This window comes from Eulemur rufifrons, chromosome 6 (genome assembly GCF_041146395.1).
Source record: "Eulemur rufifrons isolate Redbay chromosome 6, OSU_ERuf_1, whole genome shotgun sequence".
Taxonomy (NCBI): Eukaryota; Metazoa; Chordata; class Mammalia; order Primates; family Lemuridae; genus Eulemur; species Eulemur rufifrons.
The window spans coordinates 5876434-5903601 of NC_090988.1; the positions used below are offsets into that span (position 1 = coordinate 5876434).

At 47.0% G+C, this 27168-nt stretch overlaps 2 protein-coding genes across 4 annotated transcripts; one reads left to right on the top strand and one right to left on the bottom strand.

Annotated features, from left to right (window-relative positions):
• The first annotated feature begins 41 nt into the window (after window positions 1-41).
• THYN1 (thymocyte nuclear protein 1) lies at window positions 42-4608 on the top strand. 3 transcript variants are annotated; one of them, XM_069468667.1, is made up of 7 exons: window positions 42-330; window positions 1454-1635; window positions 2448-2516; window positions 2879-2971; window positions 3554-3649; window positions 3891-4041; window positions 4362-4608. In XM_069468667.1, the coding sequence occupies exons 1-7, from the start codon at window positions 288-290 to the stop codon at window positions 4406-4408; spliced, it is 681 nt and encodes a 226-aa protein (XP_069324768.1). In that variant the 5' UTR covers window positions 42-287; the 3' UTR covers window positions 4409-4608. The 3 variants fall into 3 exon arrangements, with proteins under 3 accessions (XP_069324768.1, XP_069324769.1, XP_069324770.1); XM_069468668.1 differs by having other exon boundaries at window positions 4365-4608; XM_069468669.1 differs by lacking the exon at window positions 3891-4041.
• A 407-nt stretch (window positions 4609-5015) lies between these two features.
• Window positions 5016-26883, bottom strand: VPS26B (VPS26 retromer complex component B). Its single transcript, XM_069468670.1, has 6 exons — window positions 26216-26883; window positions 17317-17473; window positions 12286-12450; window positions 9903-10078; window positions 7782-7924; window positions 5016-7377 (listed from the first exon to the last, which is right to left on the bottom strand). The coding sequence occupies exons 1-6, from the start codon at window positions 26436-26438 to the stop codon at window positions 7231-7233; spliced, it is 1011 nt and encodes a 336-aa protein (XP_069324771.1). The 5' UTR covers window positions 26439-26883; the 3' UTR covers window positions 5016-7230.
• Window positions 26884-27168: the final 285 nt, after the last annotated feature.

Sequence of the window (27168 nt, forward strand, 5' to 3'; positions counted from 1 at the left end):
CGCCGCAGGCCTCTGTCGCTTCGGAGAGGCGGAGTGGTGGGGCCTGTGTGGTGAGCGGATGAGAGGAGGCTCCAGAACAAACCAAGGAGAGTTTGGGGGACGGTTGTGCGAGATGGAAATGGCGTAGATAACGGAGGGGAAGATTTGAGGGGCTTAAGCACAGTCGTCTCTGTGCTTTGCAAAAGTCTGAGGCTTTCTAGGCTTCGTCTCGTTGCCTCCATCTTGCTCTGCGTTCTCTCTCGGTTGATTCCAGAATCCTGTGCTCTTCCGCCCCTTGCTGGAATACCATGCCGAGACCCCAGAAGAGGCTGGCTGGGGCTGCTGGCCCAGGTGAGCTGCACTTACAGGCTGCACAAAGGCAGCCCCATAAGAACGTTTCTCTAGGGCCTGCTTAATACCGTTAATTTTCTACTTTGTGCTTGTGGGGAGAATCCTTCATGATTTATTTCTTATTCCATCATTTTTTACTTTTGCCACCAAGCTTTTACCCAGTCTCTTCTGCTTGTTTGTTCATTCAAGCAACAGCTGTTAAGCACAAAGAATATTTGCAGTACAGGGTGGCATGCGCTAAGGTAAGGTTTCCCTGCTCTCAGGGTAAGTGCAAACAGATTTAGGTGACAGGGTCCAGGAAACTGGATTGTTAAGGGGTACAAGAGGAGGTAGTAATCACAGGGAAGGCCTTGAGAAGGACGTGGAATTTGAGTCTAGCCTTGAAGAATGGGAAGGCTTTCCGCAGGCAAAGCTTTAGTATTCAGAAAAAGTGATGTCATTTTTATATTCACAAGGATATATGGCATTCTAAGTAGATGCAGAACAAGAACAAAGCACTGGAAGGTAGAGAAAGCTCTTTTGGGAAAGTCAAGAGTTCCAGATTGACTATAGCACACGGTAGTTATTTAACAACACATGGTGCTGCAGTGTACATGTTAACTCTTAGGGAACCATTAGGAAATTCCGCTAGCAAGGTATGGTGGGTTCAGAGCATTAGACATCCATAAATAATATTTAATGACAATTGATGTTGGCACTTGCTATTACGCCAAGCATTGTCTAAGCCCTTTGTATTATCTCACTTAATCTTCAAAACAGCTCCAAGTAGGTGCTCAGTTTGCTCACTGGAGAAGGCCTGAGCAAAGGCATAGAAGAGAGTGAGGGAAGGAAGTATTTATTTGCCTACTGCCAGGCCCTTTAGTCCTAAACAAACCTATAAGTTGTTCTTATCCCACTGAATAGATAATCCAGAAGATCTCCTGTAAGGTAAGCATTCTTGTCCAATTTTTATAAATAAGAAACTGAAATTTTTTAAAGATAAGATTAAGGTGCTACATATAGCTAGTAATTGATGGATCTAGGATTTGGGTCCAGGTCTGACTCTAAAACATAAGCTTTTTCCACAGTGGAACATTACTTCTCAGCAAGCATGGTAGATCTTTTCTTTTTGCTTCTATTGCAGACAAGAAGGGGCTATCGGGAAAACGTACCAAAACTGAGGATGCTGGTGAGGTATCAGCTAAAGTAGAGAACTCCAGCCCTCAGAAGACTTCAGCCTCTAAAAACTCTGTGAAGAAGCTAAGCAGCTACTGGTTGATGAAGTCAGAGCCAGAGAGCCGATTAGAGAAAGGTGTAGATGTGAAGGTGAGACGATGTACCTGTCTCCAGTCCCTTCATGCTGTTTTTTTAAATAAGTGAATATGGAACACCATAGGGTTCCAATACCAGCTTCTTATCTTTGAAGGGTGGGGAAAAGGCAAAAATGACTAAAATCAGCAGGATGTATTACAATCAACTATCTGTTTTGGGAATCCTCTATCTACAGCAAGGGTCAGCAAACTTTTTCTTCAAAGGGCCAGACAGTAAATATCGTAGGCTTGTGGGTCTTACAGTCTCTGTGGCAACTCTGCTCTTGTAGCAAGAAAGTGGCCATAGGCAGTATGTTAACAAACAGGTGTGGCTGTGTTCAAGTAAAACTTTATTTGCAAAATCAGGCATGGGGCTAGATTTGGCCTGATAATTTGCCAACCTCCATCTTAGGTTGCCTTTCTCTTAACACTTTACATGCTTCTAGGTGTCTCCCTGCCAATGGTTGGTATACATTAAGGGAATGAATATAAACCAATTTTAACAAAGCCTGGGGAAAATGTAAGTAGAAATACTACAGAAGAAATATACAGTGCTTTAACAAATGAAAAGCATGTAACCAGATTACTTTATCAATCTGTATCATCCATCCAACTGATCCTCTTAATTGGCAAGGATAATAAGATAACAAGGCTTACTTGTATCCATCCAACAGAAATGGCTTGGTGGAGCTGCTTCCCAGTGAACTACACATACTTCCACTGTACCCAGTAGCACCTCAGTGTAGGGGAGGGAATTGTCTGCTTCCACATGTGCTTACCAACTGGCTAAGGATTGTTTCATGAATGACTTTATTTCTTCCTGCCTAGTTTGGCATTGAGGATCTCAAAGCACAGCCTAAGCAGACAACATGCTGGGATGGTGTTCGCAACTACCAGGTAAGAGGGTTAGGAACAGGACCCCTGAGACCCAAGGGATATGCCTGCCTCCTCCTTATGACTTATTTAATAGCGGAACCTCTTGGCCAAGATTGCCTTCTCCCAGAATCTAAACCTGAATATGTATTAAAAAAAAATTTTAATTACTCTGACTACATGAAATTTGCAGTTGGGCTGTGTTCTGGCCAGTGTCCTGGTACAAGTCTGGGTATTTTGGAAAAGGGGAACAACTGTCTTATGAATTGAAGAGAAGCTGCAAAAAAGAAAACCTATCTAATGAAAGCAGACTTGATTTCCACTAAGAGGCTAGTACTCTCCAGCTGGTGAGGAGGATCATTCCTGTTTCTTTTCCTCTGGGATAGGCTCGGAACTTCCTCAGGGCCATGAAGCTGGAAGAAGCAGCTTTCTTCTACCATAGCAACTGCAAAGAGCCAGGCATCGCAGGACTTATGAAGGTTAGTTGCACAGGTTTTGATCTGAATCCCTTTCCCTCTAGAGACTGACTCATGTAGATATAAAGTGGCACAGCTTAAGTAGGTAACAAAAAAGAAGTACCCCGCTCCTTGTACCCCACCGTAGGACCAGGGAAAAACTGCCCTGGTCCCTTCCTGTACAACAAGGACTCGAACAAAGCAGGCCTTCATTTCAGGTCCAGCTAGCACAGACTTATCTCCACCTCTAAGCCTTGGTCTCATTCAAAAACAGGCCTGATGGTAGTTCTTCCAAGCTGAGAATTTTCAGGATAAAATTAACTGTATAGGCAGAAAAAAACCAGTGGTACTAGTAATAACCTTTACCATTTAGTTTTAGAATGTGCTTCCTAAGACTTGTAAAAACAGGTTTGATTTCCTAATTGTGCTTGCCTTAGACTGTGTATTATTTCCCTATGTCTATATATCTGAGCCCTCATAGGCTCTATAGGAAGGCAGATGGGCAAGAATGTACAGGGTAAGAAATGAAAGTTAGAGGTGGATTAAAGATTGGCTGTGGAGCTGACTGTGTAGGCAAATGATTGGAGACTTCGGTTTTGGTTTCAGATTGTGAAGGAGGCTTACCCAGACCACACACAGTTTGAGAAAAACAATCCCCATTATGATCCATCCAGCAAAGAGGACAACCCCAAATGGTCCATGGTAAGACTATTCTTCCCATTTCATGAGAGGGGAAGGATGGACAAAGGGAGGTGAAGGGTCTGGGGTGGTTTAAGGTCAAGGTATACTGCCCAGCTCTTACTCAGATGAGGCTACACTAACTTTGGAGGTAAGAATAGAACACTGGCAACCCTGCACAGGAACCTCCTGCAAGCAGTTGAAAACCCAGTGGGCAGAGTCTGGCTGGACATGTCTTTCTGTCGTGTACGCTATTGTCACTTAGGTGGATGTACAGTTTGTTCGGATGATGAAGCGTTTCATCCCCCTGGCTGAGCTCAAAACTTATCATCAAGCTCACAAAGCTACTGGCGGCCCCTTAAAAAATATGGCTCTTTTCACTCGCCAGAGACTCTCAATTCAGCCCTTGACCCAAGGTAAGAGTGGATCCTTTACCTTATCATCCACACACCACAATGACCCCATGAATTCCCATTTACTAGCTGACTAAATATGAGCATGGTATTTTAACCTGAGTCGGTATCTTCAGAACCATAACGGGAGGGACAAGTTACCCCTTACTATGTACCCAGTACTCAACAGTGCCTGGCACTTGGTAAGAAGCTCCATAGGTTTTGAAGGATTGACTGCTTGTCTCAGTGACATGTAAAGTACCTGTGCCTGGCATAACTTCCCTGTTCAAGAGGAGATGTAAGACCTAATTCTCCCTTCTCTTCCTTTTTCCCCTTTTTGGTAGAAGAGTTTGATTTTATTTTGAGCCTGGAGGAAAAGGAACCAAGTTAACTGAGACACTGTTGCTGGAATGGGCAAGACATTACTCCAAAGAAGTCAAGATTTTTTAAGACAAAAGAAGGTGTAAGGCGGCTTGCTTGTTATGTTTACCTGGCCTTGTGTACATAGGTGGGTTTGTATACTTTTCTCAATAAAACATTAACATCAAAGTTGAAAGCTTTTCTTCTAAAACCGCATTGGGTGCAGTGGAATACACCACCACAGATGTCTTCCATCGGGCCGGCTCCTTCTGCTGCACCACAAGGTGCAGGGCTCTCTCTCTTGTTCCATACGTAGCAGGATGTAGGGCTGAGACTCGCTCTGGTAACACTGAGTCTTACTACACCCGCCTCCCTCACCTACCCCTGAAGTCATCTGGGTCTCACAGAGGTTTAAACCATCCTATGAGCAGTTTCAGGACAAGTTAGCAGATAGGGGTAAAACCTGAATTCATTTCTCAGCCATGTACGTGGCTAAAACAGGTGGTTAATAAAGTCCTCATTGTTCACCAGGGACTGAACGCTGAGAGTGCAGGTGCTGTGTTGGGAGCCGGGGCCAGTGTCTGTCTTTTCCTGACGTCAGAGGTGGTGTGATGTAGATGGAGGAGACCACAACCTGGTGGACCAGGGGCACAAAGCCCCCAAAGCCACAGGGGCTTCCTTTAATCAGAGACCATTAAAACAAGTGTTCTTTGAAAATACAGCCATTGAAAAGACGACACGTTAAGAAACATGTAAACACTGCAGCTGCTTAATTACAAGTTGCACTGCTTGGTTTAGTACCTATGCGCTCCCAGGTTTGGGGACCTTGGGGGTGGGGACAGGAGCCTCCCCTCACTTTCACAGTTGGACAGAGAAGGTGAGAATGGGGAGAGTGTAAAAGAAAACAGAAGACCTGGCTTGTGCGCAGCGCCTGAGGGAATCAAAGCAAATTCTATCTTCTAGTTCTCCCAGAAGAAAGGTTTAAGATGTTAGGAAAGTTGGAAAATGAATTTGTGTTGTCAGTTGGGAGGCCGAGGAACTGACAAATGCTTCTGGTTAGAATACCAGCTATTAAAAGGAGGCACATCAGAGCCTAATCTCATGCTCTGAAAAAGGCAAGGAACCCAGAACTTGCCTCCCTCATACACTTAAGCCCCAACCTTGACAATCCAAGGGCAGCTGGATGGGTGATCCTGTTCCATGAGGATTGTGTGTCGCACCTGAACTTGGGGTCTAGCACGGGGGAAACCACCTTACCTTCCTCAGTTCTGCCCCCAGTCAACTGCACATCACCCCAAATGCCTTCCCCTCTAGTCTCGGCTCTGATCCATGAACCCTGCCCAGTCAAAGGTTCAAGACTGCAGATTTCTGAAGAAAAGAGGAGTCCCGTTTCCCACACTACTGAAAAGTGACACGGGAACCAGCGCCTCTACCTTCCAAATTACTAAGAATCCAGACCGCCAAATATTGTATTAGTTGGCCGGGGCGGGGTCTGCTTGGTCTTCCTATAAAGGGAAGGGAGGCCAATAGGAGAGTAATTCCTGTCATTTCCAGATGAGGCAGAAAAGGACAATAAACACCTTTACTACTACAAGCCTGAGCACAGAGCAAGAGGGAGAACTGCCCTCTTCTCTAGCATAACAAGAATATCCTCGTGAGCTTTTATATATGTGTTTTTAAACAAAAAATACCAATGGTCCTAAACCTGGGTCAGTCAGCTGGCGAAGATGAGGATGTAATTTGGCAAGCAGAATTATTCTCAAGTTGTGGTAGCAGAGTCTTCTGCTGAGGCCCTCATCGTCCACCCTTAACACATAGGGAGAGGGCTGAAGGGGCTCGGGGCGGTAGTAAGAACAAAATTTCCAAGTGTTTAAAACCAAGCCCCGATTCCCAGAAACTAAGTGAAGGGCAAAGACGGACGAGGTCCACTCTCAGGGAGGCAAAGGGGTCAAGGCCCCTTCCTGGGATCTCTTCTTAAAGGAAACAGACCCCTCTTGCTGAAGGCTTCTTGGGGCACATAGAGCCACACCCTAGAACAACCCGGACCTCAGGGTGGCCAGTGGAGTCACGTGGTGAAGGCAGACAACTGCCATGCGTTGATCTTCAGAGAGCTGGGCTCAGCCTCCTGGGTTCAATACTGCTGCCATCCACGCATGACACTGACCACGCATGGGCTTCTCTGTGCCCAAGGCCCTTCCACAGGCTTCTCTTCCAGGATGTTACTGATAATCCAGAGAAGACAGAGCAGGGAAGTATCTGGGTCCCAGCAGTGAGAGGCCAGGAAGAAGGTGGCCTATGGAATCTTCAGAGCACCACATCCAAGACTCCCAAAGAGGTAGCTTCCTGATCTCGAGTCTTACCCCTGCCATTTAGGATGGGGCAGGCCCAACTCCTGCCACTACCTCAGGGACAGCAGAGGGAGTACAAGACAAGACCACCCAGGCCCTGTTGGCAGCTCAGAATCCCAGGGACACGCTCAGGTCCTATATACCAGGAAGCTCAGAGAGCCCAGAGCCGAGAGTGTGTGCCGTCTGCTCTCCTGTAAGACACGAAGCAGCCCAGCAAGAAAGGCTGCAACAGAAGGCTCTTTTTCCCCTTCAAGAGAGACTAGCTTCCAGGATGCTACCTCTCCCTATCCCCACATCAGCCACAGAATCCCAAGGAGACTGCTTCCCAACCCAAGCCCCTTAGGTTCTTCAGAAAAAAGAATTTAAGTCAAAAACATGATTTGTTTTCAGGTTGCAAGTAACGGGTCGGCTGAGCCTCACGTGGCCCTCCCCCCAACCCGCCGCTGGTGTTCGGTGGATGGGGGTGCCGTGGTGGAAGCCCAGCAACTTCTTGGCCCTGGGGGGCCTACTGCCTGCAGTTGTTGTCAGACAGCTGGCTGGGGGTCCGCACCTCACCCAGGGAAGTTGTGCCCTCGAAGCGCTGGGAGGCGATGGCTGCCTGGTGGGACATGCTCTTCCGTACGATGTCACCTTTCCGCCATAACACCACTTCCTGTAGAATTGGGAGAGGGGGCAACATGACACTGAGAGGGAGATGCGGGAATGGGCATCCCAGGGGCTCCCAGCTTTGTCCTGGCGAATCTTGGGCAAAAGTCTCCTCTGCTTATCTCTATCAGAGGCAGCAGCTGCCGGTATCTCCCGGTCCCTGGTGTGGGCCAGAAGAACAGGTGTCGCAGAAATTAGGCCTGAGACAGCAAACTCCAGGTATCAAGTGAGGATGTTCACTCTTGCTGTGGGATGCTGGACAATCTAATGTTTCCACCTCTTGCTACAGTAACAAGTGGCCTAGAGCCTTAGAAACTCTCTCCCCTGTACCATTCTGCTTCCACAGGAATGTCAGCCTTTTTTTCTGTCCCTACAGCATCCAGGAACCCGGAGGAGATGCCTGTGCCTCACCTGCTGCTTGAAGTAGCGCCGCTCCTCCTCGTCTATCAGCACCAGGTTGAGGTAATAGCGCACGGAGAACTTCTTGTTGATGTCCCGCATGGTGGGCGTGAGCTCATACCCCGCCAGGAAGAGCCGGATCGGAATGGACTCTCCTGTAAGGGGTGAGGCAGGAATCAGAGCTAAGAGCAAAGTGACCGACTTGGCCTTAACACTAAGTCAGTCTCTGGCAACGGCAGAGATCCGACCCTGAGTGTGGCAAGGAACACTAAAGCAAATGCTTTGGGGAAGTTGCACTATGTTGCCCAGCAGTTTGCTAAAGCAAAAATGTTGACTCTCCAATTCCATTCCAGGTCTTGTTGCAGCTTCTGAATGTCCTCTCCGAAACAGAGAGCAAAGAGGAGCAGATGAGTGGGAATGGCACGCAGATTATTATTATTAAACATCTGTTGATTCCATGCAGTGTGTCTACTTATTGGGCTTTCAAGAGGCAGCAAAGACTAGCTAACACACCATGTCCCCTACCAGTTTCAATGCCACCGCCCCCATCCCAATTAGTGTTTGCCCCCAAAATACATCCCTACTCTAATATGGATTGGCAGGTGGTGTGTTGGTCTGGAAAACGAGATCCTCATTTTGGCCCCTGTTCTCCCTTAACCAGTTGTGTGACTTCTGGGAGTGAGTCTGTTGCTTTCTCTGGACCCTGACTTTCTCACGTGGAAGATTACAGAATGAGGCTGTGTAATATTTTAGGCCCCTTCCAGCTCTAACATCCTGTCTTTCCTAGTGTAAGTGGAACAAACTTAGAGCAGTAATTCTACTGGGAAAGGCCAAAGCCATAATGTAGTCTAAAGCTAAATATAAATGAACTTTTAATTATCTGCTGTTTTGTATTGTTTCTCAGTGCCCCATTTCATTAGAGAAAAAATGACCGTTGGTTCTACTTGTACAGCTGGTGAAAAAAACGGGACATCAGAGAGTCGGGAAAACCTGGCCCCAGCCTTCCAAGGGCCTCACATGGTGACACCCAGGAATCTGCTCAGAGCGTCCCTGGTGTCCCCACTGTGACACTCCCCCTTCCACATGGAACAGACTGTGGGAACAGACGGAAGAACACCTTGGGAGCACCAATCACTTCAAAGTGAAAACAGACATTCTTCATCACCGGTTGCTACAGAGCCAGTAAAGAATGTAAATGACCGCTCCTTCCAAATAATCACACAGATGCGCTAAATAACAAACTGCTCTCAACTCCACTCTTCCTGGATGTAATGTCAGCTCCATGGGGGTGGAGGAGGACTGCTTCCATCGAGTTCCCAGTGCTAGCTGCAGAACCTGGTAAGACTGGCCAGAGCATCTAGTAGTGCTCTTTCATAGTTGCTGAATGAATTGAGCGAGCAAATAATTTTACCAGAGCTAAAATAACTAAGTAACAAAAATGACTACTCATTCCTTAGCCCCAAAGAATGTCAGAATGTCAATAAGGAAAAAGTAGTAAAATGTTCAAACTGTATCTGCTAAACCAGTACTATTCAAACATTTTTTGTTTTTTAACAGACATAACTCTTGAGATTAAATCCTTTTCTTCTGTAGAGACAGGGTCTCAATCTGTTGCCAGGGTAGAGTACGGTGGTGTCACCATAGCCCATTGCAACCTCCAAGTTCTGAGCTCAAGGGATCCTCCAGCGCCAGCCTCCCGAGTAGCTGGGCCTACTCATGCCACCACATCCAGCTAATTCTTCCATTTTTTGTAGAGATGGGGTCTCACTACATTGCTCAGGCTAGTCTCGAACTCCTAGCCTCAAGCGATCCTCCTGCCTCAGCCTCCCAAAGTGCTAGGATTACAGGTGTGAGCCACCATGCCCAGTGAGATTGAATCTCAAGTACAAGCCCAATATGTAAATGAGGTCAAAATGCAATTTTTCTGGGTGAAGATGAGGTTGGAGCCTGAAGTTCTACATACTCAGCCTTCCTTTTCCTCCTTATTGGCACCCATAGTCCATAATGAGAGATTAAGAAGTTACAGGTTAATAGGACATCTTACTTTGACAGTGAGATCCCTCAAGCTCCTCTAAAATTCTGTGCAGGGCCTGGAAAAAAAGGTGTGGCTGGGGCCTCGGCCACGAGGCTCACCTCGCACCGGTGCCCCGTCCATGATCTCGTACTTGGCTATCGTGTCATTCTCGTGGTACACATTGGGGCCTGTGCCCGTCGTTTCCCGCTTGATGATGTCTATCTCCATGTGCTTGATTTTGATTCTCACCAGCAGGAAGTATATCTTCCCTACAATGACATCTTTCAAATGGTATCTGGGAAACAGAAAGTAAAGGAAGTAAGCTGTTGGAGCAGTGGCTGGCCCTTTTTGTTTCAGTAAAGTGCACTACCATGGCCATAACATGTTGGGTGAAGTTACAGCTCCAGTGCACACTTGCCCATCTTCCCACCCGCGGTGCTGTGGTGGAATGGGTTTTGGACATGTCTTTACCTGGATTTAAGTGACTTCCATCCTTTCCACTCTTGCACATCCAACGCAAATGACGTCTTTCCTACATGATACCTCACTTGTTGGTGTTTGTTCATCTGCTCTCTCTCTCCTCAGCATGTAGCTTCCTTTTTAACCTTTTGTATTTGTGTGTTGTGTATGTATTTATTGATTGACTGATTGATTGATTGACAGAGTCTCACTCTGTTGCTGGGGCTAGAGTGCCGTGGCATCAGCTTAGCTCACAGCAACCTCAAACTCCTGGGCTGGGCGCAAGCGATCCTCCTGCCTCAGCCTCTCGAGTAGCTGAGACTACAGGCACTTGCCACCACACTCAGCTAATTTTTTTTGTTTGTTTCTGTTTTTAGTTGCCCAGCTAATTTTTTCCATTTTTAGTAGAGATGGGGTCTCGCTCTTGCTCAGGCTAGTTTCGAACTCCTGAGCTCAAGCGATCCTCCGCCTCGGCCTCCCAGAGTGCTCGGATTACAGGCGTGAGCCACCATGCCCAGCCTGTTTTTTAGATATTCTCCCATTAATGCAGGAACTGGTCTCTCCCTTCCTCTCTAATCTCCATATGTGTTTTTGGAACTGGGCCTCGATGGCTCATATCACACAGGTCTGTCTGCTCTGGGCCAGACAAGCCAGGCTGGGGCAGTAGAGCAGGATGAGCAAATCACTCTCTGTATCAGTGCCTGCTCTCTGGGCTCCAAGCCCCTCATTTGTCAGATGAGAAACTGAGGTACAAAAACGTTAATATCTACTAACCTTAGCCCAACTTCTTGACCTGATTCCAAGTCCCAGGTTGGGACACAGAAATGGGCAATTTCACACAAAGTAGCCTGATGTGCAAGGAGAGGAACAATCTAGAAGGTCCAACCCCTGCCTCCCTAAAGTGCCTTTTCCACACTAGCTCTGGTCTGGCATGCACTGTGGGGCAGTGGCTTTTTTGAGCTCTTCCAGGTAGCAGTGCTGCCAGCCTCTGCCCTCGCGAGGTAGCGGGGGCAGTAGAGGGCAGTCACTTTGGGTGGCTCCTTCTTGGGCAGGACACAGCCCCGAGGCTGAGAAGAGAAAGGGGAAGAGCCTGGTCCCATGCCAGGCCCAGACCAGCACCCTCCCGGCTTGCCCCACCCTCTGTTCTGCAGGTCAGGTCAGGCCAAGCAGGGCTGGTTCTGGGTCACAGTGCTCATTTTACTGGGGCCCTCTGGGTTCTAGGCCAGGTGGCAGCGGAAAAAAACACACCTTTCCTTCACTCCTGTTCCAGGAACCAAGTATGTTCCCAGCCCCTTTCAAAGCTGAAGCATCTGGTACAGCCCCCACTGCCCCAGCCTCTGGATGACCCTGGGCCTGAGGACACCGCAGTGAACGCCCTCGTTAGAGACTTTGTGGGGTTTTTAGCTCTCAGAACACCCCTTTTACTTTTGAATATTTGATTTCCACTTATTTTCAGGAATGTATCATATTCAAAAGAAAGACGCTTTTGAAACTGTCAAACTGTCAGAAAGTTTTGTGATGTACAAGCAGTTAAATATTTTGGTTCTAACAGTAAACACCATTTAAAACGCACACATTTTCCCAACTTTCCAGTTAAAGTTATTTTAAGACTTTTACAAAAATGCATCAGGTATTCTTTGCTACAATTTATTTTAGTTTAGGGAGGAAGCAGCAAACTCTATGGCCAGTGTTTGGTTTCCTCATTTTGATTTCTGAAGACATATATGGAGGAAACAGATGATAACAGAATAACCTTTAAGTTAGTTTAGCTTGACATGGAAAGGCATCAAAGGATGTTTAACTTAAAAATACCACCTTAATTTAATACAGTTTTGCTTAAGCAAAGGAAGTTTTATTTCTTGGTCAGTCTACCTGTAGGTATCCTAACACACATATTCACCATATTATTTCTACGGTCTTCTCCCCACTGCATGTGCCCATGAAGCAGTTGAGTCATGGGGCTCCACAGTCTGGATTCAGGTCAAGTCCTCTCTTAACCTTACTAAACAATAACTCCACAGCCTTAGGGCCCAGGACACTTACTTGGATTTATTATACTCAAACTCAATGTGCAGACAGTCCTCGATTCCAACCTCCATCTTGATAGAGGAGTTCAGCTCCGGGTATGTGCTGAGTGTGTGAACTACAATGTCCATCTCTTTGACAACATCATTGAGGCGGCGGCTGATGGTGGCGCGAAGGAAATAGCTGTAGGAGATGGAGCTGTCATGAATAAATACTCCTGGTTTCCAGATGCTACCTAGCTATAGGCACCAAAATGGTCCATGTGAGAGAAAACCCCTTACAAGGTTCTTAACCTTTTAGGGCTCTGTATCCCTTTGAGAATTTACAGACCCCACTTCCAGACAAAAAACGCACATTTGCACCTATACACAAAACATTGCAACTACAAACTGTAGGGAGTTCAAAGATGCTGCCTCCAAATCACTTTTTGGAGCCCATGCCTCTGGGTTAAGAACCCTGCTCCAAGTAAAAGTGATCCTCTGCTCTGTACTCCAATAGTGTGTTATCCTTAGGCCCTTCATAGCCCTTACTACTATCTACCATGTATTTGTGTACGAGTTCTATTTCTTCAGCTAACTCCTGGCTTTGGGACACAGGGATATGCCTCATATTCTTACATTTGTACACTTGTTCATTTAACAATATTTAATCAATAAACCTTTCTTATGTCCTTCATGGTCAAAAGAGAAGAATGGAGAATGGAGAAATTAAGTCAGCTATTCATTCAGCAAACATTTACCGAGCTAAGCACTGTGCATAGGACGAATCAGATATAGTCTCACAACCCACTGGGGGAAATGGGCAAATAAACAAAAAAATTAGGACACATGGGAAGGGCTGATTCAGACACTGGGGGTCCAGTGCCGTGGGAGAGAGAAAGGGCATTCCAGGAAGAGCAAACCTTACGTGCAGCACATGCAGAGAGGAGCTGGTCTGTTTGAGTAACAAGTCTCTGGCTGAACCTAGGCTCCTTGGGGATGAGATTGCCGTGGTAGGGGACAAGTTACTAACAGAAAGACAACAGACACACAACTCCTGAAGGGTTTAACAAGCCCAACCTTTGTGGCCAGCCAGTTCAGCACTGCCTTCCCTGGTATCCTTGTCCCCTTGACTCAACCCTGTGTTAATACCCAACAGGGGGAAAGCCCTTTAATTATATTTCCTTCTCAATAAAACTTGGATAATCCCCACTACCTCTCACATACTACTGGAGAAAGCTAAAAAGATATGCTAACCAGATCAACTACACATTTAGGCTACCTATCCCCCGTGTGGCACTGACTCCTTGCAATCCTTCCTGTCCCTGTCAGTAACTTCCATCTCATTGCCCAAGACATCTGTCCCTAACACTTTTCTAATTGCTCTAAAGCTCTCGGGGCTTGTCTGTGGAAGACACTGCTCTTTACTCTGAGATGAAGGCCCTTCCAGTCAAGGTCTACAACTCTCTCCCTTCTCTGCTTTGTGCTGCTGCTTACCGAGAGCCTCAACATGTCTCTGCATCGTCACCCATCCTCTTCCCAATGGCACCTCTGACTCTCAAGACCTTTTCTTCTCCCCCATCTGGCAGAAGGACTCTCGATATGGATGCACATTAGAATCACCTGGGAGCAGAGGCTCTAAAATTCCTGCTGCCTGGGCACATCTGGCATGTAATTGCTCAGGAGAGGGACACAGGCATTTGCATTTTTAAAAGCTTCCCAGGGATTGTAATGTGGGAGCCCTGGTCCAGCATCTTGATCCTTCTACTTTTCTGATTTTCCCAATCATCAATCTCTCTCTAGCTCAAGGCTTCTTCCTTTGAGCTTATAAAAAGGTCCAAAGTCAATCCTCCAAATCCTCTCCAGGTCTTTCACTCTTGACCTACCCCATCCTTTCCTTTTCTTTCTTCAGAGACCGCTGTCACAAGACAGGACCTGTATTACTGCTGTCACTCCTGCACCAGCCACTACTCCCAGCTCCTTGCTTCTCTCTCCATGCCCCAACAGAAACTGCTCTCCTGAGGGGAACCCGTGGCCTCCCAGTGGCCAAATCCAGCATTGTGTGAAACACTTCCTCCTTGAAACGCTCTTCCCTTGGCTCCGCATGGGCCATTACCCTGATTCCCCTCCTCCCACCTCCTCCTCCTGGTCCCCAGTGGGTCCTGGCTCTTCTCCCCTGCGCCCCTTTCCTTGAAAAACGCTATCAGTTATTACCTCTGAGCAGATGATTCCCAATTGTGCATTTCTACGTTTCCCCTCTGTCCTCGGTGCCAGGTTTACATTTCCAATTGTCTGGTGAACTTTTACACTTCTTTATTTTGCCAGTACTTCGACCTCCTCTCTAAAATAGGATGAACCATCTATCTCCAAAACACTTCTTCCTCCTGATGGCCCTCTCTCTCCACCTCCACGGCTGCAGCCTCTACTCATTGGCAAATTCTTTGCTTCTGCCTGTTCCCGTTGTGCCCAACAAAGTAGAACTCTGAGGACCTCCTACGGGCCTTCTGACAGTTTGTCTCCACATTCTTCCCATCCATCAAATGCTACATATTGACTTTAATCTTCCAAAAGAACCATTCCCCTGCCTAAAAACAAATAAAAAAAAAAAAGGCCAAAACAAGCTTTTCGTGTTTTCCCTCCACCTGTGTAATAAGATACAAGTTCTTACTGTGGAATTTACATCTTCTATAATCTGTCCTTGGCCAGGAGCAGTGGCTCACAGCTGTAATCCCAGGAGTCTGGGAGGCCAAGGCAGGAGGATCACTTGAGGCCAGGAGTTCCAGACCAGCCTGAGCAACAGAAGAGATGTTATCTCTACAAAAAATTTAAAGGGAAAAAAAAGTAGCCAGGTACGGCGGCACATGCCTGTAATGCCAGCACTTTGGGAGTCCAAGGTGGGAGGATTGCTTGTGGCCAGGAATTGAAGACCAGCCTGGCTACATAGTAAGACCCCCATCTCTAAAACAAATAAATTAGCGGGGTGTGGTGGTTTGTGACTGTAGTCCCAGCTACTTGGGAGGCTGAGGCAGGAGTATGGCTTAAACCTAGGAGTTTGAGGCTGCAGTGAGCTATGATCATGCCACAGTACTCCAGCCCGGGCAACAGAGTAGGACCCTGTCTCTAACAACAGTAACAATGACAACAACAACAAAAATAGAAAAAAAAAATAAACTATCCTCAACTAATTTTTCCATCTTTACCTCCTTGCTTTCTCAACATGAATCCTAAAATCTTCACCTAATTTGGACAGTAATGCCTTTCTTTCTTTTAATTGTAGTAAAATACACATAACATAAAATTGACCATTTTAACCACTTTTAGGTGTACAGTTCACTGGCATTAATTACATTCACATGGCTGTGCAACCATCACCACCATCCACCTGCAGAACTTCTCCATCCTCCCCAACTGAAACTGTACTCATTAAGCACTAACTCCCCATCTCCCCCTCCTCCAGCTGCTGGCAACCTCCACTCTTTCCGTCTCTATGAATGAATACTCTAGGTACCTCATATAAGTGGAATCATACAGCATTTGTCCTTTTGTGACTGGTTTATTTCACACAGCATAATGTCCTTGAGGCTCATCCATGTTGTAGCATGTGACAGCATTTCCTTCCTTTTTAAGGCTGTATAATAGTCCATTGTATGTATATACATTTTGTTTACCCATTCATCCATGGATGGACACTTAGGTTGCTTTCACTTTTGGTTATTGTAAATGCTGCTGCTACGAACATGGGCGTACAAGCATCTGTTTGAGACCCTGCTTGGAAATCTTTTGGATATATAACCAGAAGTAGAATTGCTGGATCATATATGGTAATTCTATGTTTAATTTTTTGAGGAACTCTCACACAGTTTTCAACACCTTTCTTTCTGACATAAAAACACTTAAAACAAATCCACTGCAAAAAAGAAAACAAAGATTAATAAATCCCATAGTTGAGCTTAAGTGACCACTAGATAATCCTCACTGTTGCTGCCTTCTGTGAGTGCAATTATGAAACTGTCTTTACTGGGGGTAATGTCACTGCTTAGACCTCTCTGCAAAGATTTAAAAAGAAGAGGCTACAAACGCTCTTCTGATGGAAAAGGGGAGACCAGGAGAAAGAAGGGAGGTAAAGGTCTTGCTGTAGTCTAAACCCAAACTCAGGCCTTCAGGTGATGAAACAAGCTGATCTTATGAGAGTATCACCTATTCCAAGTGAAAGAGGAGTCTGCTTTATGCCAGTGACATCACATAATCTTGAGGCTGCATCTAAGAGTCTATAGCTGCTGTGAATTTTTCTCACCACAGAGACCCAGGCACCAGCCTCTATCTTCAGTTTCCAAGAACAGTAGAAACAATCCCATGTGCTTATAATGTGTTCATTAATGCTTTAAGAACTTGTCATACTGTGTTACATTTGATTTTCTTATCAACCCCAGGAGAAGTAGAGGACAGATCTAGAATTAGAATCCAAATCTATTACGCATTTTTCAGGTGAGAGGGCTGAGTTGCAGAGCTTGAGGTCGCACTGTTGTTGGGTATGCTGGGGCCAACTCGGTTACAAAAGGCAACTGCTAAATTTTCAGGAATTTCATGAATTGGCTGTTTAACACAGCAATTATTTAAAGTTAAATTGTATAAACTTACAATTAAATAAATTATGTTGAAAACAAAGGTAATACATACTAAAACCCCATTGCTTCCTAATTATTTTTCTACACTTTATAATGCTTTCTGTTCTTGAGGGAATGTACATTTGGTGTCCCCATATGATGGTAATGCTTTGTAAAGGTAGCTCCTGCCCATCTCCCCCCACCTCTGCATTTAGGGACTTCAGGTTGGTAGCTTGAAATTGGCCGTGGTGGGAACAGTTACACTACAGAAGCTGAAAAACTCTACAAACCAGGCAGCTTTCCTTCCAGAGAGCCCATAGTTGAACCTTTACCAGCACACCACAGCTCATAATACTCTTCCTTCTGAATACCCATATAAAGATCCTCAGAAATGGGGACAACCTCAGATCCTAGTCCATGTTGGGCAGGTTCTGGGATACAGTGGGGAAGTAGCAGGCACAACTTACCGTAGCTTCACATTCTGTCCTGTGTAGGACTCATACGGCTTCTCCACGTGGGTAAACTCAAAGTCGAAGGCCTGCGACTGGGTGATCTCTCCAGGCCGGGCCAAGTCCTTCACCAGGGACACAAATTCATGGTGGTTCCCGCGGTCGTAGTAGAGTTCTGGAGAGAGAGCAATGCCCTCCTCTATCAGATCCTGAGCTACACGGGGCCCGGGGAGGGGGCTCCAGGCTGGAGGCACCTCTCTTCTGAAGGACCTCTCCCAGAAACAGACCCCTCTAGCCTTGGTTTGCTGACTTCCTTTCCAAAGACTCTTTTGTTTTATGTAGTGAAATCTCACGGCACAAAAAAGAACCCAATATGACTGTGCTCCAGGGCATTAGGACGGCGTCTCTTAGTAAGGAATAAGTCACAGCACCAATGTCACAAATGCCACATTTCTTTAAACAGCTTTTCAACATTTCTAACTTTGAAAGGATATGTATAGTTTACTTAATCATATCATCCCTATAATCTTGTGAGACAGCTGGGACAGGCCTTATCACCCCATTTAACAGGGAAAGAAACTGAGGCATAGGGTGGCATGACTGGCTTGGCGTCACTGACTTGGTTGCAGCGCTGAGACTAGAGCAGGTCTTCTAGACTGCGTCTGTTTCTATGACCTGGTATCATGAGGGTAATAACACAACTCACTGCGTAAGGTTGTGTGAGAGGTAGCAGAGCTAATGTAGGCAAACGACTTAGGACAGTACGCAGTACGGAACAAGAACTCAATAAATATAGCTGCTAGCTTCTGCCGTCACTCAAAAAGGAAGGCATGTGGCCAATCTGACATGGACATTTTAACGTTATTCGCTACATCTAAGTCAGCGGTTCTCAAACTTCAGTGTGCACGAGAATCACCTGGAGGGCCGGTTAACACAGACTGTGGGCCCCCACCTCTGATATTTTTGATTCAGGAGGTCTGGGGTGGGGCCTGAGAATTTACATTTCTAATAGGAAATGTAAACAAGCACCCAGCGGGTGCTGGTGCCGCACTTTGAGAAGCATTGCTCTAAATTCGTTCTCTTCAGGAAACAGTTCTGGTATTTTTTTTCTTTCTTTTTTTTTTTTGTTTTTTGAGAGACAAGGTCTTACTCTGTTGCCCAGATTTGACTCCCGCCTAGACACCCTGCCCAGACTTGACTCCTGGGTTCAAGTGATCCTCCTGCCTCAGCCTCCCAAGTAGCTGGGACTACAGGTGTGCACCACCAGGCCCCAGCTAAATTTTAATTCTTTTTTAATTTTTGTAGAGACAAGGCCTTGCTATGTTGCCTACGCTGTGGTATTTCTTTATGATAAGTTCACACCGCCCATTTGTCCTACATTATTTTATGTCTGTCTGTACTCTGCTACTTAAGTATTAAGTTTACCGTATATACTGTCTTTCTTTTCCATTTTGACTATATCCCCAGCTCCCTGGTACTCCCTAGCACCTGGCCCTGCAGTCATGGACTGTGACTACACATGGCCACATCACAGTACCACTCCTCGGGTATTTCTGGGTTCAAGTCCTGTGCTAGGCTGCAACCGAAAGCAAGGCAGCTGAACTGGGAAAACAGAGCAGGCAGAGTACACTTGCTGCTTCTGTGGGTTTACTGCTTGGGGAGAAAGGGACTGGTTCACGGAAAGGGGTCTCTGGGACAACTGCCCACTAGGCCTGGTCCTTGGCATCTCTAGGACACAGGAGGTGATCTCTCTCAGGGATAACCTAAGCATTAATGGCAGTGGGGGAGAGCTGCATTAGCTCTAGGTCCACCCTGGACAGCACAACATCTAAGCCCAGATTAGGCTCAAAGCCTTCTTGGGCCCAAGAAACCAGATCTCTTGCCTCCCCAGAGCCAATGCAGTGTTCATCCCTGCCCTGGGGGAAGAATCATTTCCAGAAAGAGAAAAATGCTTTTAGGTGGTTCTTTTCAGTCTGAATGCAAAATCCACCCCCTTGCTGGTCTAGGAGCTGCCCTTGACAGGGGAGCATTCTGAAGGAGAGTGGGCTCTGTCATAAGATTTACCCAACTCGGTCAGGCACGGTGGCTCACACCTGTAATCCTAGCACACTGGGAGGCTGAGGCAGGAGGATCTCTTGAGGCCAAGAGTTCAAGACAAGCCTGAGCAAGAGCAAGACCCTAACTCTACTTAAATTAAAAAAAAAAAAAAAAAAAAAAAGATTTACCCAACTCGTGAAGGTGGCAGTAGTGCGGATAATCCCACACTAGTGATGCCACTTCCACATGAGTTCACAAGGTATTCTGTGGTTACGGTCTGTGGCTGATTTCCTATGTAGTTACACCTCAATCAATCTTTTATTACAAACAATCTACCTTCTCTTCCAAACACTAAATGGTTTCAGCAGTGAGAAGCACTCCAGGAAGTGAGTGATAACCCACAAAGCCACTAAATGGGAGATGACAATTCCAAGTGACGGGGGCAGGGGGCGGTGTAGGTGAACAATCCAGTAAGTGTGTCCCTCAATAAAAGTAAGGAAGTGCAGGAATGCGGTGGGAACAGAGCTGTGGCCAGCCCCAGTGACAGGGACTCTTGCTTACTCTTGCCCTGAGCCCTGGTTGGTGCTGTTGGCTCCCAAGTGGAGCTGAGCCCTTAACTTGGGAACCTAGTGCCTCAGCTCCCAAGCACTAGACTCGCCATTAGTTCTAGGGGGTAGAAGCAGACAGAACCAAGACCCCAAGGTCCATGAGCTCTAAGTGGGAAATCCCAGAGTCAAGAGGAAGATGGGAAGAGAAGGATGGAAAAATACACAAATGTGAGAACACAGCCCAAAGGCAACATGAGAAATAAATAAAACAGAGAAGGCGCAGAGAACACTCAGGTTGCCAGCATTCGTGGATCCTAGCAACGGTGTAGAAGGTTCCACCTGTCCCAGCAGGGACAGGCGGTAAACGTCCTTCCCTGCATAGCATCTGGGAAGGACACACACTAATATCAGCTCCTACCTCAAATGTCATGGAAGAGTGGCCAGTGTGTGGTCTGAGCAAGGCTGGACTGGCCTTTTTAACCTACAATTTAGAAGCCATTTGCAATGCTTCTGCAAACATTGTAGGGCAAAGGAGCAGAACAATAGTACTCTCCTATTTGCCAGAAAGTTTGGTTTCCTCTTGCATAAATTGAAATGGAAACTCTAAGGCTGTTCTCATAAGAGGTTTGGGCCCTAAAGAGACTGTAAACTACCTCTATTCCATCCCAAAGAGGCAACCACAAGTCACCCCTCATTATTCCTAACCACCAAAGTCCTCAGAGACCAGACATTTTGGGCTAGAAGTAGGAACTAAGTTTTTTGTTAAGGTAACTACCCTGTCTTTAGTTTCCTTCTCAGTCCAACAGGAGGAAATAACTTTTGTACTCAGGATGTTTTCATGGTGAAACTTGCCACCAACGGTTGAGAAGTGAATTTGCCACTTTGGAAAGAAAATGAGGCAGTTTTGCACTATAGATCATCCCATGACAGACACCCTGGTGGTCACTGCAGGGACAGGATCATGTTTAATCCAGGCTTCATGCTGGTCTTAGAAGAAACATAAGTCAGCAAGGGCAAAAAGCCCTCCAAACAGTCTCCTCTTCATCTCATTTTCCCAGCCACTGTTTGTTGGTTGGCAACCCGGGCAAGATTCGTGCCAGCCGCACCCCACACCCAGTAAACCTGAGGAGCACTAGTACCTCCAGGCCACCTATGCCCAGCCAGGTGGAGCTTGGCTCCAAGCCCTGCTAGCAGCTTGGTAAATAAGTGGGAATCAATCCATTTAACCTTAATGTGCCTTTTACTTAGTATTTCAAGGGTTAATGAATTGAAATATAGAAAGCCTCTGGGGTTTTTATAAGTACAGGCGTGATCGGTACTGATGGGTTTATTACAAACTTAAAAAAAAATCTAGATAATGTCTATTGGCTTTGGAGTGCAGGGATGTTCATGTCTGCCCTCCTCTGCAAGTTTCTAATTACGTTTGGGTTTTTTTAACCCCATTGGTCTCCCAGGCGACCCAAGTCTGCCTTCCATCCTCTACCAGTGTTCCCCAAAGGCATCCAGCTGCACAATGGCCTCTCCTCCTTCTCACAAACAGAGTTCTTTGCTCGGTGCTCTTTACAGACTACTGCATCTTTCTAAAGATGTGGGCATTAGCTGCGAGGTGACAAGGTCTATCCTACTGACCTGGCCCAGGAGATGCCCTCACCATGCCTGTGCTGGCAGTGTTAGAACACAAACCAAGTCATCAGAAAAAGTATGCTAGGTGCAGGGAAGATCCCGGTGCAGCCTTAAAAACTTACAGAGGGTAACAGAAAAACACGCACGACATAAGTGACTAAATAAGACCTTATGCCCTCAGGGGGAAACATACAAACTGCAACATCTGAGCAGCTGGTGCAGTACTAGATGGACCATAGGTCTGACAACTCTTATTTTCTTACATATAGGAAGAAATCAGCCTCAACTTGGCATAGGACAGTGTGATGAGAGGAACATGCAAGAGCGGGTGAGCTGACATCAGCTTCAACACTCCTCTATCCCAGGCCCCTCGTGAGGGTGCTGCTCCAGGGGGGGCACACCAGCCGGTGAGTCATGCGAGTTTTCAGCAGCCTCGACTAAGGGATGCACCTCACTCATTGATGCCTCCTCCACAAGCACGAGCACGAAGCCCAGACACTTAAAGGTAACCAGCAGAGCAAACCTGCACTTTCCCTTTCTTTCATCAAAATAACTCAGTTATCTAGGAGCAGATGAGAAAAAAAAACCTCAAGAATAGCTCCTGTCAATTCTTAGATCTGACCAATGTACCTAGTTAACAAATATTTATTGGGCACCTTCTATATGTTATCTAGCCACTAAGACGAGATTAGCCTCTACGCCAATGAAGGCAGTCCCTGGCTTTCAGGGGCTCTGAGTTTAGTGAGGAAGACAGACAAGTTTAAAAAAAAAAAAAGTCACAAACTTGTCATATCCTGCTTGGAGAGGGATTAGTGAGGCCTCCGGAAGGTCAGTAGAGGAAGCACTCAGGTTCCCCTGGGGAAGTCAGGGAAGGCTTTCTGATGGGTGTGGGTGTTTGCCGGCTTCGAGGAAGGAGTAAGAGCTTGGGTGGAAGGTAATACCTTGCAGAAAGATGTTGCCATACAAAGTGAAGATACCAAGATTCTAGAAAAAATAGGATATTTTGAGGCAGCCACAAGTGGTTTGGGTGAAGGGCTTGGGGGTGATGAGGCAGGGGTCAACTCTGGAAGGATTTGGATGTGTTTTTCCACTTTAAACAATGGGAGTTGAGAAGAATTTTAAGGAGGGGACTGATAATGTTAGGACTGCCTTTTAGCTAGTTCATTCTTACAGAAGATGACTTGAAAGGAAAGGGAAACAAAGGCAGGAAGACTAGTCAGGAGGCTATTACACATAGAAATAATAAAGGCAGTAGCATTGAGGACAGGAGACCCCGATTTAAGATATATTTAAGATATATTACAGAGCTATTAGAGAGGATCAAAACTTAGAAACCAACCAGATGCATGGGAGGGGGAGTGAAGAGTTTGAGATGACTCCTAGATTTCAGAAGCTGAGTGGACCCAGGTGACATAGGCCAAAATGGAGAAATCAGAAGTAGCAGGGATGGGGTTGGGGCTGGGGCAGAGAGAGAGACGAGGCAGGGTTTCTGTTGGGATGTGTCTCTGAGGCACCCATTGGGTATCCAAGTGGACATGTCTAGTAGGCAGCTGGAATGACAGGTGTGAAACTCAGAAGAGAATCCCCGTCAGGACAAAGAAACAGCGTGGGAGTCATCAGAATGTAAGATGACACTGAAGTCATGGGTGCAGAGGAGATTCCCAGAGCAAGTTATAGTGAGAGGGGACAAGGGACAAGGGACAAAGGTCACACCTCTGCCTGCCTCCAAACCAACGAGGAAGGGGGACCGAGCTCAATGTCAACTTTCTTACCCCCACACGCCACACATACAGCCAGACCTCAGAACCTGACCCAAGTTCCACCACTTCATACATAGTCAAAGAGTGCAATGAAGGAGAAAACCACACAACCGCAACTTCAACAAAGTTACTCACTAGTCTCGCTTCGGTGCCCTGAGGTCAGTTCACAATGACTGTCTTAGGTTTATTAGGTTTATGACACAAACACTTCACATCCTGCTTCTTTGGGGGAACCAGGAGGATAAAATAGGAGGAATTTAAGAGCCTAAGAAAAGTCACTTTGTGCCTCCACATAGGCTGGTACCATCTTTACTTATCTGTCAATGTGTGTATTTTAGGAATACAAACTCCCTTTTACACCAAACATATCTAGAAAGGTTATTTTAATGCCTTGTTCTTGATCAAGAAATACATCCCCAAACCAAATAGTAACAAACATATTGTCCATCATTCTGTATTATTCTCTTACTACATCATGTAACCACGGATAATTGAGGGTGAGCTATATATTTTAAGCATGCAATTGGAATTGGCTCTATCCACAGCACCAGATGTGCCTGGCCCCTGTGGCTGAAGCAAGAGATTTAAGGCATGGTGCTGAAACATGTACTCCCTGTAAGTAAACATGGCAATCTTATTGTGTGGCTGGAGTATAAGAGGCATGGGGGAAGAGCAGTAAGCCAGTGATTGATAACTGAATTTGTGAAATGGAAACATCACTATATCAATTACTAAAATTTTATAAAAGAACCCTCTATAAGGGGCATGAAGCAGGATCCCCTGACATACCCAACATTCTCACCAGGTGATTTTATTATCCTTGCTTGATAGTTGAGAAAACTGAGGCCCAGAGAGGGACCTAACTTCCCCAAAGTCTCATGGTCAATTCAGCCCAGAGTGCACAGAGACCCAGAAAGAGTTACCAGTGGAAGCAACAAAAGTTTCTGAGAAAATTCAGCATGGATGGTATCTTGGGATTAACGAGTTAGCCAAGAAACCAGACACGGGAGGAACAGCAAGTAGCCTCTTCAACTACCTTTCATTTAGACCAGAGGGAAGCCTGGACACCAATCCTCTCAGAACAGCTCATTTCATATTGTCTGGGGCAGGGAACATTCTGGTGAACATCTTTCATATATTGGCAAGGTACCACCATCTAGAAATGATGGTACAGACACAGACTAAACATGCCTGTCTACACTGGTATTATGGAGTCAAACAATCAATGCAATAACTTTAAAACTACTATTTAAAAACACCATTTCTTAGTAGGCATGGATTTCTTTATTTTTAATAATTTTAACTCTAATCCCATGACAGGCAAAGATTTCTTGACTATTTCATACATTATGCCGAGCATAAAATGCTTTGGATTCATCCTATCTAGCATACAGTACTTTACTAGGGATGATTTTACACTCCGGGGACATATGGCAGTATTGCCAGACATTCTGTAGTCGCAAGTGGGAGATGCTACTGGTATCTGGTCAGTTGAGGCCAGGGATGCTGCTAAACACCCTATGACAACAAAGCATTATCACGCCTCAAATGTCACCAGTGCTGCTGTTGAGAAACCCTGCCATCAAAGGCAGAAGCAGGAAAGCAGAAGGTATGAATTCAGCTCCTCTTTCTGGTACAGTACCAAGTCTCTCATATTCTTCGTTTAAAATAACATAAAAAAGGTTCATTTAGAATCAGCCAGTGTTCAACCTAATCTCATTTTCTTAAATACCAGGGCAAAATGCTTAAGGCTGAGCAGTGGACAGCAGAACCAGGCCACCAGGACTCCTTTTGCCCGGGTTCCTCCTACCTGTGTCTCAGTGTTTCCTGGCTCTGTGAAAAGAGCAACAAAGAGAAGAGAACAAATTCTTTCCTAAATCCTCAGGACAGGGGAGTTTAACAAGCTTCCACAAAGAAGTCTCTAAGTCTCTAAAAACAGTGTTATAACAGGCAGTATGTGGTAAAGGGCGTGGAATCTTCACCAGAGGTGTTTGCAACCCACAGAGTATTTACTGTGAATCCACTCCTGACCTAATGACAAAAACAATTTCTTTTAGAAGTGCCTGAGCATTTTCATAACACACAAGACTCCAAATAGTCTTAGAATTGGAGACAATCCAGTCTTGACCGGCAGCTCCCCAAATTTTCATTACTGCTTTATTACTGTTTGGTTCTCATGGTTAGTAATGTTTGGAGACTTGTCAGAGCATTGAGAAATTCTGCCCACTTACTTGTGGTATTAGAAACATCATTCTTTGTCTTTAAGGAGAAAATTAGACAACTAAAAACTCGGATTCTAATTTTAAAAAGTCTGAGAAATGCAGGTTAGGTAAGCAGTCAGACTGGGACTGAAAATTACAGGTCTTCTTTCTCAAAGCATGTACAAGGATAGGTCGTTTAGAGCTGAGGCGAGATTAGAGAGTACTGGTGAGCTCCCTCTTCCACACCACATCTATAGAGCAAAGGTGAAGGCGCAGGTAAGTCGGCTGGCAGGACCAGCTTAACTTTGGGTCCGACAGCTGTGGATGGCCAGTCCATGCGAAGGCCGGTATTGGGAGGTCCCCCCTGACAAATCCACCTGCATGCTATGGCGGAGCACCTCACGTTGAAATCCTAGGGGCAAGAAGCACAGCTGAGAGCATGCTGAAGAGATGACAGGGGTACCCAGAGGCAGCGTCCGACGAGGCACAGCAAGGCGCTCCCTCCTGCGCACGGTCTCCCCACTTCCCTGGCAGTGCACTGTCACTTCTGGCAGGGAGGACAGTAAGGCAGGGGGAGTCGCCCACGAGCGGGACTTGTGTTTGAGCCCCAGGCCTCAGGCTGCAGTTGACAAGCGACTGTGCCAGGCCTCGCTGGAGCTGGGCCCTGAATCACGCTGCTCACCGCCCGCCCCCCAGCCGCGGCCCGGCTGACGGCGCTAGGGAAGAGAGATCCCGGGGTTCGACTCACCGATCTGCCCGATGAACTCGATCTTGATGCCCTGGTGCTCCAGGCGCTTGTTGGGGTTCTTGAGCGCAAGGCTCACCTTCCCGGAGACCGTCTCCCCGTCGTAGAAGAGGAAATATTTCTCCTTCTTCCCGTCCTCCGTCTTGTGCTCGGCTCGCTTCCTACTCTCCGCATCGTTCAAAAGGATTTCCACCTCCACGCTCTGCCCGAAGCCGAAGAAGCTCATCTCACCGCCGGGCCGGGCAGGTCTCGGTAGGGGCCGCTCCCTTCCACCGGGGCGCGGGCTGCCCTAAGGGAAGGCAGGCCGGAGGGCCCGATGCGGGAGCGCGCTCGGCGACCGCACCGCAGCCGGGCTCCGCTGCTGCCGCCGGGCGGTGGGCGACGACCGACAGCCCCACTCCACGGGGGAGGGGCAGGGCCGGGGGAGGCAGACGGCTGCGGGCTTCAGCGCCCCGAGCAGCAATGCACCGAGGAGCAGTGCGCCGCGCCGAGCCGCCCGAGCCGCCGGTGGCAGTGAGCGGGCGAGGGCCGGCGGTGCAAGCTGTGGAGGGCAGCGGCGCAGAGTCGGGTGCCCGTGGCTTGGCGCCCACCTGGTGGGATCCAGCACAGAACAGCGCAGCCAGCTGCCCAGCCTCCGGCGGCGTAACGCACCCAGGTGCTTCGGCGGCGCCCGGCGGGGGAGGGGGGAGGCGAGCTCCAGCCCGGATGCACTGGATATGCCGCGCGCATGCGCATGTTTCTTTCTGACTCTGGCCTCCCGGCCGCCAGGAGGTGTGCTCACTGCGCATGTGCAGGGGAGGCCCGTTTCTCCCTCAGTAGATACGGCAGCCATGGTCTCTTTCCGGTAGAATCCGGGCCCAGACAACCCGTGAAATCAAAAGAACTGAAGCTGTCTTCTTGGAATGTTTTCGTTTGCTTTTCCCGTATCGAGCTACGTTGGGCTACCTTCCACATTC